The 13,714-nt window shown below is 36.5% G+C and overlaps 1 protein-coding gene across 1 annotated transcript; it reads left to right on the forward strand.

Annotated features, from left to right (window-relative positions):
• Positions 1–12,598: 12,598 nt before the first annotated feature.
• On the forward strand, positions 12,599–13,714 carry LOC124961398 (endosome-associated-trafficking regulator 1-like). Its single transcript, XM_047519964.1, has one exon. It carries the CDS (start codon positions 12,599–12,601, stop codon positions 13,712–13,714), a length of 1,116 nt encoding a protein of 371 aa, XP_047375920.1.

The following is a 13,714-nucleotide window of genomic DNA, read 5'->3' on the forward strand; positions in this document are numbered from 1 at the left end:
ATATAATTTTTTTAAATAGAAGATATTCTAACATGTGGAGACTAAATAATACATTACCAAATGATCAGTGGATAGCAGAAGAAATCAGAGATGAAATAGAAAAACTACTTAGAGGTAAAAGAGAATAGTGACACAACATATCAAAATCTTGGGACACTATGAAGGTGGTTCTAAAAGGAAAGTTTATAATGCTGAGCTCATTCATTAAAAGAATAGAAAGTCACTAAGTAAAATACCTAACATTACATCTCATAGGCCCAGGAAAAAGAAATAAACCAACAGTATAAGCAGTAGAATACAGGAAATAATTAAAATCAGAGCTGAAAATCAATGAAATTGATACAAACCAAAAGGAATAAAAAAAATGAAAAAAAAGTTGGTTCTTTGAAAAAATAGGTAAAATTCACAACCCTTTAGTCTTGCTAACAAAGTGAGGGGAAAAACTCAAATTTCTAAAATTCATGATGAAAATAATATCAACACAGACACCACTGAAATACAGAGGATAATCAGAAACTATTTTGAAAACTTATCCTCCAAAACAAGAGAAAATCTTGACGACATCAACAAATTTCTAGAGAAATATGACCTACTCAAATTGAACCAGGAGGTCATAGATAATTTAAACAGGTCAATTTCAAGTCACGAAAGTTAAAGATGCCATCAATGAACTAACACCAATACTTCTTAATTTATTCCATGAAATAGAAGAGGGAACCCTTCCAAACTCATTCTATGAAGCTGGTAGTAACCTGATACCAAAACCAAACAAAGACACATCAAGGAAAGAAAACTTCAGACCAATATTCCTGATGAATATAGAAGCAAAAATTCTTAATAAAATATCAACAAAATGCATGCAAAAATACATTAAAAAGCTAGTGCACCATGATCAAGTGGGTTTCATTGCAGGGATGCAAAATTTGTTAAAAACATACAGAAATCAATAAAGGAACTCATCACATCAATAGACATAAAGACAAGAATCACATGATCATCTCAATAGATGTAGAAAAAGCATTTGACAAAATATAGCATCCATTCGTGTTCAAAACACCAGAAAAACTAGGAATAGTAGAACTATGCCTCAACATTATAAAAGGTATATATGCTGAACCCAAGGTCAACATCATTTTAAATGAAGGAAAACTGAAAAAATTTCCTCTAAAACCTGGAATAAGACAGGGATGCTCTCTTCCATCACTTCTGTTCAATACAGTCCTTGAAATTCAAGTCAGAGCAATTAGGACAAAATTTTTTAAAAAGGAAGTTAGAGGGATACAAATAGGAAAAGCAGAGCTCAAACTATCTCTGTTTACAAACGACATAATCCTATATTTAGAAGACCCAAAACTCCACCAGAAATCTTCTAGAACTCATAAATGCAAAGTAGCAGAATATAAAATTAACACCCACAAAAAATTGGGTTCCTGTATAGCAGTGGTGACTCAGTTGAAAGAGAAATTAGGAAAACCATCCCATTCACAATAGCATCCCCCCATAAAATAGAATAAAATAAAATATCTGGGAATAGATCTAACAAAAAAGGAGTAAGACCTCTACAATGGAAACTACAGAACACTAAAGAAAGAAATTGAAGAAGATCTTAGAAGATGGAAAGACCTCCCATGCTCTTGGATAGGCAGAATTAATATTGTCAAAATGGCCATAGTACCAAAGTACTATACAGGTTCAATGCAATTTCTATTAAGGTTCTGATTACTTTCTTCATAGAAATAGCAAAAGCAGTCATGAAATTCATTTGGAAAAATAGGAGGCCCAGAATAGCCAAAGCAATACTCAGTGAGAAAAGTGAAATAGGAGGCATCACAATACGAGACTTAAATTATACTACAGAGCTCTAGTAACAAAACAGAGAGTACAGAATAGAACAGTACAGAACAAAGACTCAGAGACAAACCCACATAAATACAATTATCTCATATTAGAGAAAGGGGCATAAACATACATTGGAGAAAAGAGCCTCTTCAACAAATGGTGCTGGGAAAACTGGAAATTTATATATAGCAGAACAAAATTTAACCCCTATATCTCACATGCACAAAACCCAACTCAAAGTGGATCAAAGACATCGACATTAGACCAGAAATCTACATCTACATTTACCTGAAGAAAATATAGGCCCAACACGCCATCATGTCAACTTAGGAACTGACTTCTTCAACAAGACTCCTAAAGCATAAGAAGTAAAATCAAGAATCAATAAACAGGATGGTATCAAAGGAAAAAGCTTCTTCACAGCAAAGGAAACAAGAACATGAAGAGAGAGCCTACAGAATGGGAGAAAATCTTTGCCATGTGCACTTCAGATAAAGCATTCATCTCCAGGATATATGAAGAACTAAAAAAAACTTAATGAAAAAAACATAACCCAATCAATAAATGGGCAAAGGAACTGAACAGACACTTCAAAGAAGAAATATGAATGACCAACAAATATTTGAAAAAATGTTCAATGTCACTAGCAATTAGAGAATTGCAAATTAAAAGTACACTGAGATTTCTATCTCACTCCAGTCAAAATGGTAATTACCAAGAATACAAGTAACAATAAATGTTGAAGAAGATGTGGGAAAGGCTACACTCTTACATTGCTCTTGGGAATGCAAATTGGTGCAACCACTGTAGAAAGCATTGTGGAGATTTTTTGGAAAACTCGGAATGGAAACACCATTTGATTCAGTTATCCCACTCCTTGGTATATACCCAAAGGAATTAAAAACAGTATGGTAGAGTGATGCAGCCACATCAATCTCTATAGCAGCCCAATTCACAATAGCTAAGGTATGCAACCAACTTACTGCCCTCCAAGAGATGAATGAATAAAGAAAATGTGTTATATGTACATAATGGAATATTATGCAGTCATAATGAAGAATGAATTGATGACATTCGCTGGAAAGTGGATAGATCTGGAGGCTATTATGCTAAGTGAAATAAGTCAACCCCCCCCCCAAAAAAGGTGAAATGTTCTTTTTGTTGTGCTAATACACAACAAGAATGGAGGGGAAGAACAGAAGTTCAGTAGATTAGACAAAGGGAAGTGAAGGGAAGGGTTGGAGAGGAAAAGGAGAGACAGTGGAATGAATCTGACATGACTTTCTTATGTAAATTTATGGATTCATCACAGTGAATCTCTACATCATGTACAATTACAGTCTTGGGAACCTAGTTAGAATAAAATATACTCCATGTTTGTATAAATAAGTCAAATTATACTCTAATGTGTAACAAAAAAGAACAATAACAACGGCAAAAAAAAACACACAAAAGGCCAAAAAAGACTTTTAAAAACAAAGTCTCAAACTCAATTAAAATGATAACATAAGTTTCCACTTTAGGAAAGTCGAAAAGTAAATTAAATCCAAAGTAAGTAGAATTTAGAAATAATAAATTCAAGAAGAAATCAATGAAATTCAAAGCAGGAAAACAGAATATCAACAAAATCAAAAGATGTTTCCTTAAATACATCAATAAAACTGATAAATTCCTAACTAAGGTAATTAAGAATAAAAAAGAACACATAAATTACTAATATCAGCAATGGAAGACAAACTATCACTTGTGATTTCATGAATACTAAAAGCATAATAAAGCAATATTGTGAAAAATTCTGAGAGAAGAAATTGGATAATTTGAATGAGATGGACCAATTCCTTGAAAAGACAATCTACTAAAACTCACACAAAGAGAAACATAGAATTATGTTTCAGTTTTTAAAAACTGAACCAATAATTAATAACCCTCTCAAACATGCCAAGATGGTTTCACTGTGAATTCTACCAAACAAGGAACAAATAAAACAGCTCCCCACAATTTGTTCCAGAAAATAAAAGCACAAGAAATACTTCCTAACTCCTATTTTGTCCCAGTAACAGGGGGATGTCTTCCTTGTCACATTGTGTGAAGCTTACGCGGGACAAAGCTTAGGGTTCTCAGCACCACTGTTTCCCCTCTGGTCTGTTCAGTGGCAGAATTCTACCCACATTCCACTTACCATGTTCTTTCAATGACCAAGGGAGGTAAATTCCATGGATACCTAGACAAATGTGTGATGAGAAATTTTGTTCATACTATTCATTAAACTATTTTGGATAAGCATCCTGAACATGTGCCTAATCATTTGTGTTTATTTATGTGTAGCACTGTAATAGTATAACATAATTATAACACACACAAGATAAAGGTAAACAGAAGTAAAATTTCTGATATTTTCTTCCTTTAATCCTGTGAATCTTCTTGGGTTCTTAATTTTGAACTTCTCTGATATAAGGAAGCATGATTTCATCCTGTGCTATAATTTCAGCTATGTATTCAGTTAACATTTAGGCACCTACAGTGCCAGAATCCACCCAATGGCAAGGAGAAATGCCTTTCTAGTGTCAGACAATAATGTGCAATTGTATGCTGATAAACAAGAACTGACTCTTACAATACCTACTCTCTAGGCCCCATAAAAAAAAAAAAAATTCTTTCAGACACTATCACTCTCAGTTTTTAACCTAAAATCTCACATATTACGGTAGCCCTAGTCAACCAGTAAGTCTTAACTAAGGTATACGAGTGAATTTGCTGTTAAGGCAGCTTTGGTTTGGGGAAAAATCTGCTGCTGATTATCATTTCCTTAAAATTTGCCTCTGACCCAGTAGAACACTCACCCTGAATGGGAAGCTATTTATTAACTCAAGGAAACCACCTGCACAACACTCATGCAGTGTCACTTTTTAAATGGGGGTAGGGGGCTGCTTTTCTGAAAAATAACCTCATCAAGAAAAAACACTGGGGATGGTAATTCTAAATCCTGCCACAGCCCTTGCTTGCCAGGGCAGACAGCTTTTGCTATCTGGATGCCCAGCCAAACACAAATCATCTACTGCCAAAATGAGCTTCTTGGGACAATTTAGGAGTCTTTGGAAGTGAACAGTTCTTTGAGTTGGAATGCAGCCAGGTCCATTTTCAAACCCAAGTCAAAAATGAAAAAGAGCAAATTTCCTGGGCCACTCAGCCCTAAGTGTAAGATGACTTTAGGTTGGCAACTGCACTCTTTATCTAGTTATTTAAGGCTTTTCACCAGATACTCACAACTGAGTATTTAAACAACCAGCTTCAATGTTAGTAAGCAGGACCATGCTAATGCACCACATGATACAAAAACTCTGGGATTATAGGGACAAGGTGAAAAAGCTAAGGATACAAATATACTTTTCAGCTTAATTTTTTATATTCATCTTCAAAATTTTTCAAAAAATTTTCTTTTAGAGCTTAAAATGAAAAGGAGGGGGGCAAGAACTTTTGGCTGAATATTAAATACTATTTTAATCAAAACCATTTCCTGGATGGAACCATATGTAAATCTGGTTAGCACTAGGTTTTTCCATCTCTTCAAGTAGGAGTTAATAGGGAGATTGAAGCAATCACCTGACATTTTTTCTGCTAGATCAAACTTTATTCTTAAAACCAAGAGAAATTCTGAATAAATTCTCCAGCTTAATTGGTTTTTAGTTGCTTGGCTTTTGTTGACTTCAAAAGTAATTAGTTTTGAGGTCACAGCAGGGAAATAGATGATTAGTGTCCCACTAGCTTTTCTGTAGGTCACACCTTTGATGTGTGGGTCCTGATGATAATGGTTGCCTAGTTTACTTTTCAGGGACTTGATCACTTTTGTAGAAGCTCTCCAGTTGGCCTGCTTAGGTGTCTGATGGGTGACCTTTTAGAGGGCCCAAATCTCTACATCATACTAATGTCACCATTTTCTGAACATACCTCCTATAAAGAGCTATAAAGATTAATTATGCATGTGCAAACTATCATTCACCTAGTTTCTTTATTACAAAAATATCCCCAAATTCTGTCCTTAAGGAGGTAGATCTGAGACATAGGTCTCCTGCTTTCTTACACTTGCCCCCCTTGTTAATTAACTCATTCTTTTTTTTTACTTAACTCATTGTTTTTATGATTGGCATACTGTACAGTGGTAAAACAGAACTGGCTTGGCAACACCTTTATCACATGTAGAAAATGCTGATGATGTGAGTATCTCTACAGTTTGACAAAAGAATACATAGGCCATTGTTTGAATTACAGAAGTTGCTCCCCTCTTTCTGTTCACTCTGAGTTTTTAGAAAACATCCTCGAGCACTGTTATTTGTGTTCTTCTAAAGTCTAGAGATTTAGAAATTATTCAATATTCTCTCAATTAAAACATTTGTAAATGTTTCCAAAGAAATGAATTTTAATTGACGTGAATTGATGATGCATTATCAAGTTCATCTGCATATTACGTTATGCTCAGAATCTCACTGATGATGCATAGGCTGTTTGTGTGACTTCTACTGGATTTCTTAGAGTCAAGCTGTCTGGGTTTGAAATCCAACTGTACTCTTAAGAGCTCTGTGATCTTGAACAAATTATTAAACTTCTGTAATGCTTGCTTCCTGATTTGAAAATCAGAGATAAAATAATGTTAAAATAATAAATAATAATAGTAATACCCCCAGAGTTATTAAAATGATCTATATTAATTCATGCATGTGAAGTAGTTAAAATAGTATCTGACATTCAGCAAGGACTTAAACATTAGCTATTTTCAATCTGAAATTCTCAGAAATACTTTAAAGCATACTTGGGGATAAACATTCCTAAATAGCTGCTAATTTAAAAGTCATTTATATTTACTTTTTGGTATACATACTCCTATTTTCATTTCAATGTTGTTATGTCTACATTCTAAAAAGTTAGATATTTGAGTTTCTATAGAGTCCTCTCTATTTTGATATACTTCCTTAATAGTTTTATCTACATCCTTCTTATTTAGTTGTCCAATAAAAATCATTTTTATCTTCAGTCTTGGTTTTAAATGCACATATAAGAATTGGCAGGCCAGGTATGTAAGATGAAGGATAAATGACAGGATTTCTTATTTGACCTGTTCATTGCAATTATGGGATATATGTATTAAGCCATAAGATATACAAGATAGATATATCAGAAGAAATACATGTTTATCAGCTTTTTGTTACTATAGCAAATGCCTGAGATAAATCAACTAGAAGCAGGGAAGGCTTATTGGGCTCATGGTTGCAGAGGTTTCCATCTGTATTTGGTTAGCCCTGTTGCTTTGGGCCTGTGAGCACAGTGTGTCACCACAGAGCACATAATAAAGGAAGAGATCTGTTCACATCATGGTGGCTGGAAAGCAAAGAGAGACAGAAGAGAGGCCAAGATCTCAAATCCCATTCAGGGACACACCCCCAATAACCTAATTGCTTTACACTAGGCCCCATATCCTAAAAGTTCTGCTAGTTCCTAATGTGTTTGTTTCTGAGTTCTTTGAGGAGAGGGACTATATCCATCTTGCTTTTTGTATTCCTAGTCCCATAACAGTGTCTGACACATATTGAGAATCAATAAATCTTGATTAAATAGAAATACAGGACTTTTCAGTGTGATCCTATTTTGCAAGGAAGAAAATGCCTAGATTCATCAGTAAATAGACTGTGATGATGTGTTTAGTGATAATTTTTATAGAAATGTTCTTTATAGAACACAGTTAATGTCAAGCCTCATTATTCACAGATTGCATAATTGTAAATTTGCTGACATGTTAAAATTTATTTGTAACCACAAAATCAATACTCACAGTGCTTTCATAGTAAATTGCAGTGCCAGGATTGATACCCCAAGGTCTGGCACCTTGATAGCTGACTACTCTTCACTGAAGGAGAGGGGCTCAGAAGTAAGATCTTTCTGACCTCCTGCCATTCTTTCTCCTGATCCACTTTTATCCCCAAGAAGATTATAGACACTAGAATTCTTCTTCCCCAAGCAGCATTAGAAAGTAGAATTCCTCTCCCCAAAGTCAGTCATAAAACCTAGAAATCTTACTGTGTTAGTCAGTTTTTTCACTGCTGTGACTGAAGGACCCAACCAGCACAATCATAGAGGAAATGTTTATTTATGAGCTCAAGTTTCAGAAACCTCAATCCATAAGAGGCAGGCTCCATTCCAGAGGGCTCAAGGTAAGGCAGAACATTATGGTGGAAGAGTGTGGCAGAGGGAAGCAGTTCACATTATGGTGATCAGGAAGCAGAGAGGTCTCTACTTGCCAGATACAAATATATACCCCAAAGCCACACCCCCAATTCCCACCTCCTCCAGCCACACCCTAAAACTTCAGTTACTACTCAGTTAAGCACTATCAGGAAATTAATTCACTAATTAGGTTAAGACTCTCACAACCCAATCATTTCTCCTCTGAACCTTCTTGCATTGTCTCACACATGAGCTTTTGGGGGACAGCTCACATCCAAACCATACAATTACTCTAACCTTCCCCCATGTTTTTGTGCTGTGCATGAAACAAAAGTTGCACAGAGTAGAACTTTCCACTTGTGGCATCATGTTGGAACACAAGATACCTTTTGAATTTGGGGGATTTGGATTTTGGATATTCAGATTAGGAATACACAAATGTATAGATTATTACCTGAAACTTAGTTCATGAGAAATAATTTTCATTTATGTTGTTTCTCTACAGCGAATAAAATAATGTATAAATGAAGTATTTTTAATTTTTTTTTGCTTTTGGTTGTAGGTGGACAGGATACCTTTATTTTATTTTTATTTGTTGCTGAAGATGGAACCCAGGGCCTAACATGCTACACAAGTGCTCTACCACTGAGCCACAACCCCGGCCCCTAAATGAAGTATTAATAAGGAATATTCTGGTGATTATTTACTAAATGTAGTTTTTCATATTAACATTATGAATTATGTTTGTTAAGCTGATTTATTCTGTTTTTTTGAAGGACTGACTTTTAAACATTCCATTATTTACTCACCCAATCTTTCTTTTAAGAAGACTCCAGTGCCTAATTAAACCAAGTACTATTGGAGGCAGTAAAAATACAGCAATGACCAAGTCAGGCAAAAATTCCTGATTTCATGAAACTTAAATTTCTAGTAAGACAAGCAACAAAGAAATAAAAAAGTCACATGATAATGCTGTAAAGAAAAATAGACTAATGTGGAAGTTAGGAAAAGGACTGGCAATTTTAAATAAGGTGGTCAGGAAAGGATGTCTCAAGGTGACATCTAAGTATAAACCACAAAATGCTGAACACATGCAATCTAACAGCACAAGCACAACCATCAATTTTGTCACTATATCACAAGTATCACTTCAAGTGACCAAAACTAAGCCATCCCAAAATGATTGATTTACCTACTGTAAGAAGTTTGGAGGGTAAAATTTTCCACCATCTGAAACCTGTTAGTGCATTTGACATTTGCAATGCATAATGCAGCACCAAGCAATAAAATAATACCATCTTTTCACCATAGGCAGCAAGAGAGGGACACGCTGGCCTTGTACAAGAAAAGAGATATGCTGATTTCACTTCCTTCGACAGGCACTGTCAATCCTAATGCAGTCATCACACAATGTGCAGCACCTCCATTGCAGCCCCTGAGAAAGAGGTGTGTAATAGTTCAGCAGGTGAATGGCCCTACCCCATAATTTCTAATCCCAAAGGTGTATTTATATCCCTTAAGCAGCAATGCCCAAGAGAGACATTTAGAGAAATAAAGAGGACTATTAATAATGGTTATCTATTTCTTTCATGGTACCACAAATGGTGTCTAATGTCAGAAAGTAATTAGCCAGAGAGAAAGTTCACAGAGAAATAATACTCGACGCATGGTCTGGGCAGGTGGCAGTTGGGAATTTTTTCATAGCAATAACTGACTTTTGTCAAGGTTAGGTGTTCTTTTTGTGACGGTGGACTTTGGTGAGAAAAAGTGATCCTCCTCTAAGAGGAATGTTAACAGGATGTGTTTTTCTTCCACTTTCTTGAATTATCCACACCTAAGCTTTTGTGATGAGATTTATTATTATTTCTGGGTTAGCTGGAGGGGAGCCCTATGCACAACAGGTCTTGTTCATTTTCTAAATATTGCCTGAAAAGGCAAACACTGCTGAAACAATAAACTGGCTAATTAAAAGGCATAGCCAACTAAAATGAAGGACAATTTTCTACTTATTTAATGGCTTTAAAAGTGCGAATCTTACCCTTGGAATCAACTAGTCATCAGATCTTAAAATGAAAAACAATATTGCCTTGCCTTCATAAAAGTCAGTTTATCTCCTGTACACCATTTTCATCAAACAGTGTTTTCTACTTGTTGGTTTACTCTTTTACTATAAGAACATGTGATAATGTGTGGTATAAAAATCAAGAAATTAGTCTGACAGCAGGGAGTCTGCTAACAACACCAGTTTAATCTTATCCTTGAAGCAGCAGCAGAAAACATATTAATTGCAGTTCAATTTATGCAACAAATATTTCATTTTAATTATGCTTGATTTTTGTCAAGCTATAAAAATGTCAATAGTTCTGACAGTTTTTTCTTACAAGTTTTTTTAAATGAAATAATTAAAATCAAGTGTTATTTCTAAAGAAATTATTATTAAAGATTTCTAATTACTGCTTATGTTTTTGAAAAATTGCTAATGTGGTAGCCCCAAAATAACATCTGGGAACATGTGAACTTGGAGCTTTATTACTCAGTATGTATAAGTCTTAATAATATACATGCATCATTAATATAATGGAATTCTCACAGGAAGGATTTTTCTGTTTTATAGGATGTATCAATAACTGTCATTGAATGGCAAATGTTCTCCATAGAAATGTTTCTGTTAGTTTCTTTCTGAAAAACAAAGACAAGAATCAGTGAAGCTGATTGCTGCTGACACACTGCACTAAAGAACAGTCAAACCACCAATGCTGAACAGTATTAATTATATTTAGCAAATATTTCTTAAACTCTCAGTAGGCACAAATCCTACCTGAACATTAGGTTTCATTAAAAATGATACTTCCTCCAGGAAATCCTTCTTTCTTCAGATGTAAATTAAATTTTCCTGCACTGAATGCCTATGGTACATAGTTATACCTTGCTCACATTCCTTTATTTTTTTTGTTTGTTTTACACCTAAATAATTCCCCTACATGTTCATCTCATCATCTAACACATTCAAATACACTTAAAAATGAAAACCCAAGTATGATTAATATGTTCTAGGTGTTGTTTTTATAAAAAATATTGAAAAAGAATTTCTATGTATCAAAGTCTTTCATTAGCAAACTTTAAATGTAAGATGGCAGAGCAGTGAATTTCTTGCCCTATTTTATACTCTCAGAAATGTTCCTCACTTCAAACATGAGAATTATAAACATCCCGTGAACTTCATCTTCCATGAAACTAGAAGACAGCAGTGACCCCAAATCATAATTTATGTTGAGAAACAGACAGGAGTGACCACAGATTTAAAACAAAAACAGCAGAGGACACTTGGAGGGGGATATAAACAGGATCCCATCCTGTTCTTCCTAATTGAACCCAGAACCCTAGACTCTGGCAGCTTAGATATCCCAGAGGGCAGAAGTGAGGCAGAGGGCTTGACTGAAAGACTGTCTGAGGATCCCTGAACACTCAAGCTCCTTCCCAGGTTCTCCTCAGGGATATTTTCCCACTTCCTCCCCCCCAGTTTGGGGAGTGTTCTCTGAGGGAGGACAAGAGGCACCAGGCAAGGAGAGGGCATGGGCGAAGCACTTTACAGTAGTATCCCCTAATTGGAGGTTTTGATTTCTACAGTTTCAGTTACCTATGGCAAGCCACAGTCTAAAACAATTACAAAGAAAATTCCAGAAATAAACAATTGATAATCTTTAAACAACTTTTATTATAATGTGGTTCTGAATGTTTTATTTTATTAGCTAATATTTTTGTTGACTTTTCATTGTGACCAATTTATAAATTAAACTTTTATCATAGGTATGTATGTGTTGGACTCAGAAAACTATAACCCTAAATATCCACTTTGAACTTTGAACTGAGAGCACCTGAGAAACAGAAATTGCAGGAAAAAGCTTTCTCTGAAGTTCACCTATTTACTGAAAGACCAAATTGCCAAAAGGGAACAGAGTTTCCTCCAATCTTTTTGGTAAAATTTCATTAACCCAGGAAAATTAGACTCATATCACAGAAGAACCTGAAAACCAAAATGCCACACAAGGAGCCCAAAGGAACTATGTCCCTCTGTTGCGATCATCTATTCTTTAAGCCCATTTGAATTCCCAAAAAATCATCATGACCCTCTGATACCTATATCCTTCATGTCCCTCTTCTCTGGCCTTTTCTTTAATTTCATATTTTGTATGGCTCCTGTGGCCTGTGCATGTATGTTAATAAATTTATACATTTTCTCCTGTTAAACTATTAGCTTGTTTCACCAGAATTGGTTATCAAACACTCAGAGGAAGAGTTTGAACTTATCTACATATGAATAAGCAAAAAAAAAAAGAAGTATCTCTAGGGTTTGGTACTATCCATGTTTTCAAGTATACCCTGCGGGGAGGGGTCTGTAATGTACTATTGTACTATCCCACGGCTAAGTGGACCAATGTGGTAAGAATGAAGTAAAAGGTAAAAGTCCTCATACTGAATAAAAACTCTTAAGATTAGAAAAAGAAACAATTGATCGGCTGCTGCGACACGGCGGCAGGCCGTGGGGATGCGGGCAGCTAGGCCGCCATGGTGGTGTCCGGCTACGCGCCCCCACGGGTGCGCCACCGCTGTCCCAGCCCGGAGCCTCGTGGTTCCCAACAATGACGAACTGGAAGACCCTGAAGAGGCAAATCCATTCTCCTTTAAAGAATTTCTGAAAACCAAGAACCTCGGTCTGTCGAAAGAGGGCACGACCAACAGCAGAATTTATCCAAAGGAAGCCTCGAGGCACTCACTGGGACTGGACCACAGCTCCCCTGCTCCCCAGACTGTGGGGTATGGCCTGGAATATCAGCAGCCATTTTTTGAAGACCCCACAGGGGCTGGTGATGTCCTGGATGAGGAGGAGGAAGATGAGGACAGTGGGTGGAATGGGGCCTATTTGCCGTCTGCTGTGGAGAAGACTCACTCCTCCAGGACCACGGCCAGCACATCACCCTGTGGCACGTACCTTTCCTTTCTCTCCACCCCATCGGAGCTGGCGGGGCCTGAGTCTCTGCCCCCCTGGACACTGAGTGACACAGATTCACGCATCTCTCTGGCATCTCCAGCAGGGAGTCCTAGTGCAGAGTTTACAACTCATGGGGAGTCTCTGGGAGACAGACACCTGCGGACGCTGCAGATAAGTTATGAAGCACTGAAAGATGAAAATTCTAAGCTAAGAAGAAAGCTGAATGAGGTTCAGAGCTTCTCTGAAACTCAAACAGAAATGGTAAGGACGCTTGAGCGGAAGCTAGAAGCAAAGATGGTCAAGGAGGAGAGTGACTACCACGACCTGGAGTCAGTAGTCCAGCAGGTGGAGCAGAACCTGGAGCTGATGATGAAATGGGCTGTAAAGGCAGAAAATCACGTTATGAAGCTGAAACAGGAAATAAACTTGCTCCAGGCACAGGTCTCCAACTTCAAGCATGAGAATGAAGCCCTGAGGTCAGGCCAGTGTGCCAGCCTAACGGTGGTAAAGCAGAACACTGACGTGGCCTTACAGAATCTCTGTGTTGTCATAAACAGAGCACATGCATCCATCAAGCAACTGGTTTCTGGAGCTGAAACACTGAATTTTGTTGCTGAAATTCTTAAATCTACAGACAGAATTTCTGAAATTAAAGATGAGGAGAAGTCTTAA

This window comes from Sciurus carolinensis, chromosome 12, assembly GCF_902686445.1.
Source record: "Sciurus carolinensis chromosome 12, mSciCar1.2, whole genome shotgun sequence".
NCBI lineage: Eukaryota > Metazoa > Chordata > Mammalia > Rodentia > Sciuridae > Sciurus > Sciurus carolinensis.

Excerpts from the sequence above, each read along its gene's own strand:
- LOC124961398 (XM_047519964.1), top strand. The coding sequence starts at position 12,599 with ATGCGGGCAGCTAGGCCGCCATGGTGGTGTCCGGCTACGCGCCCCCAC.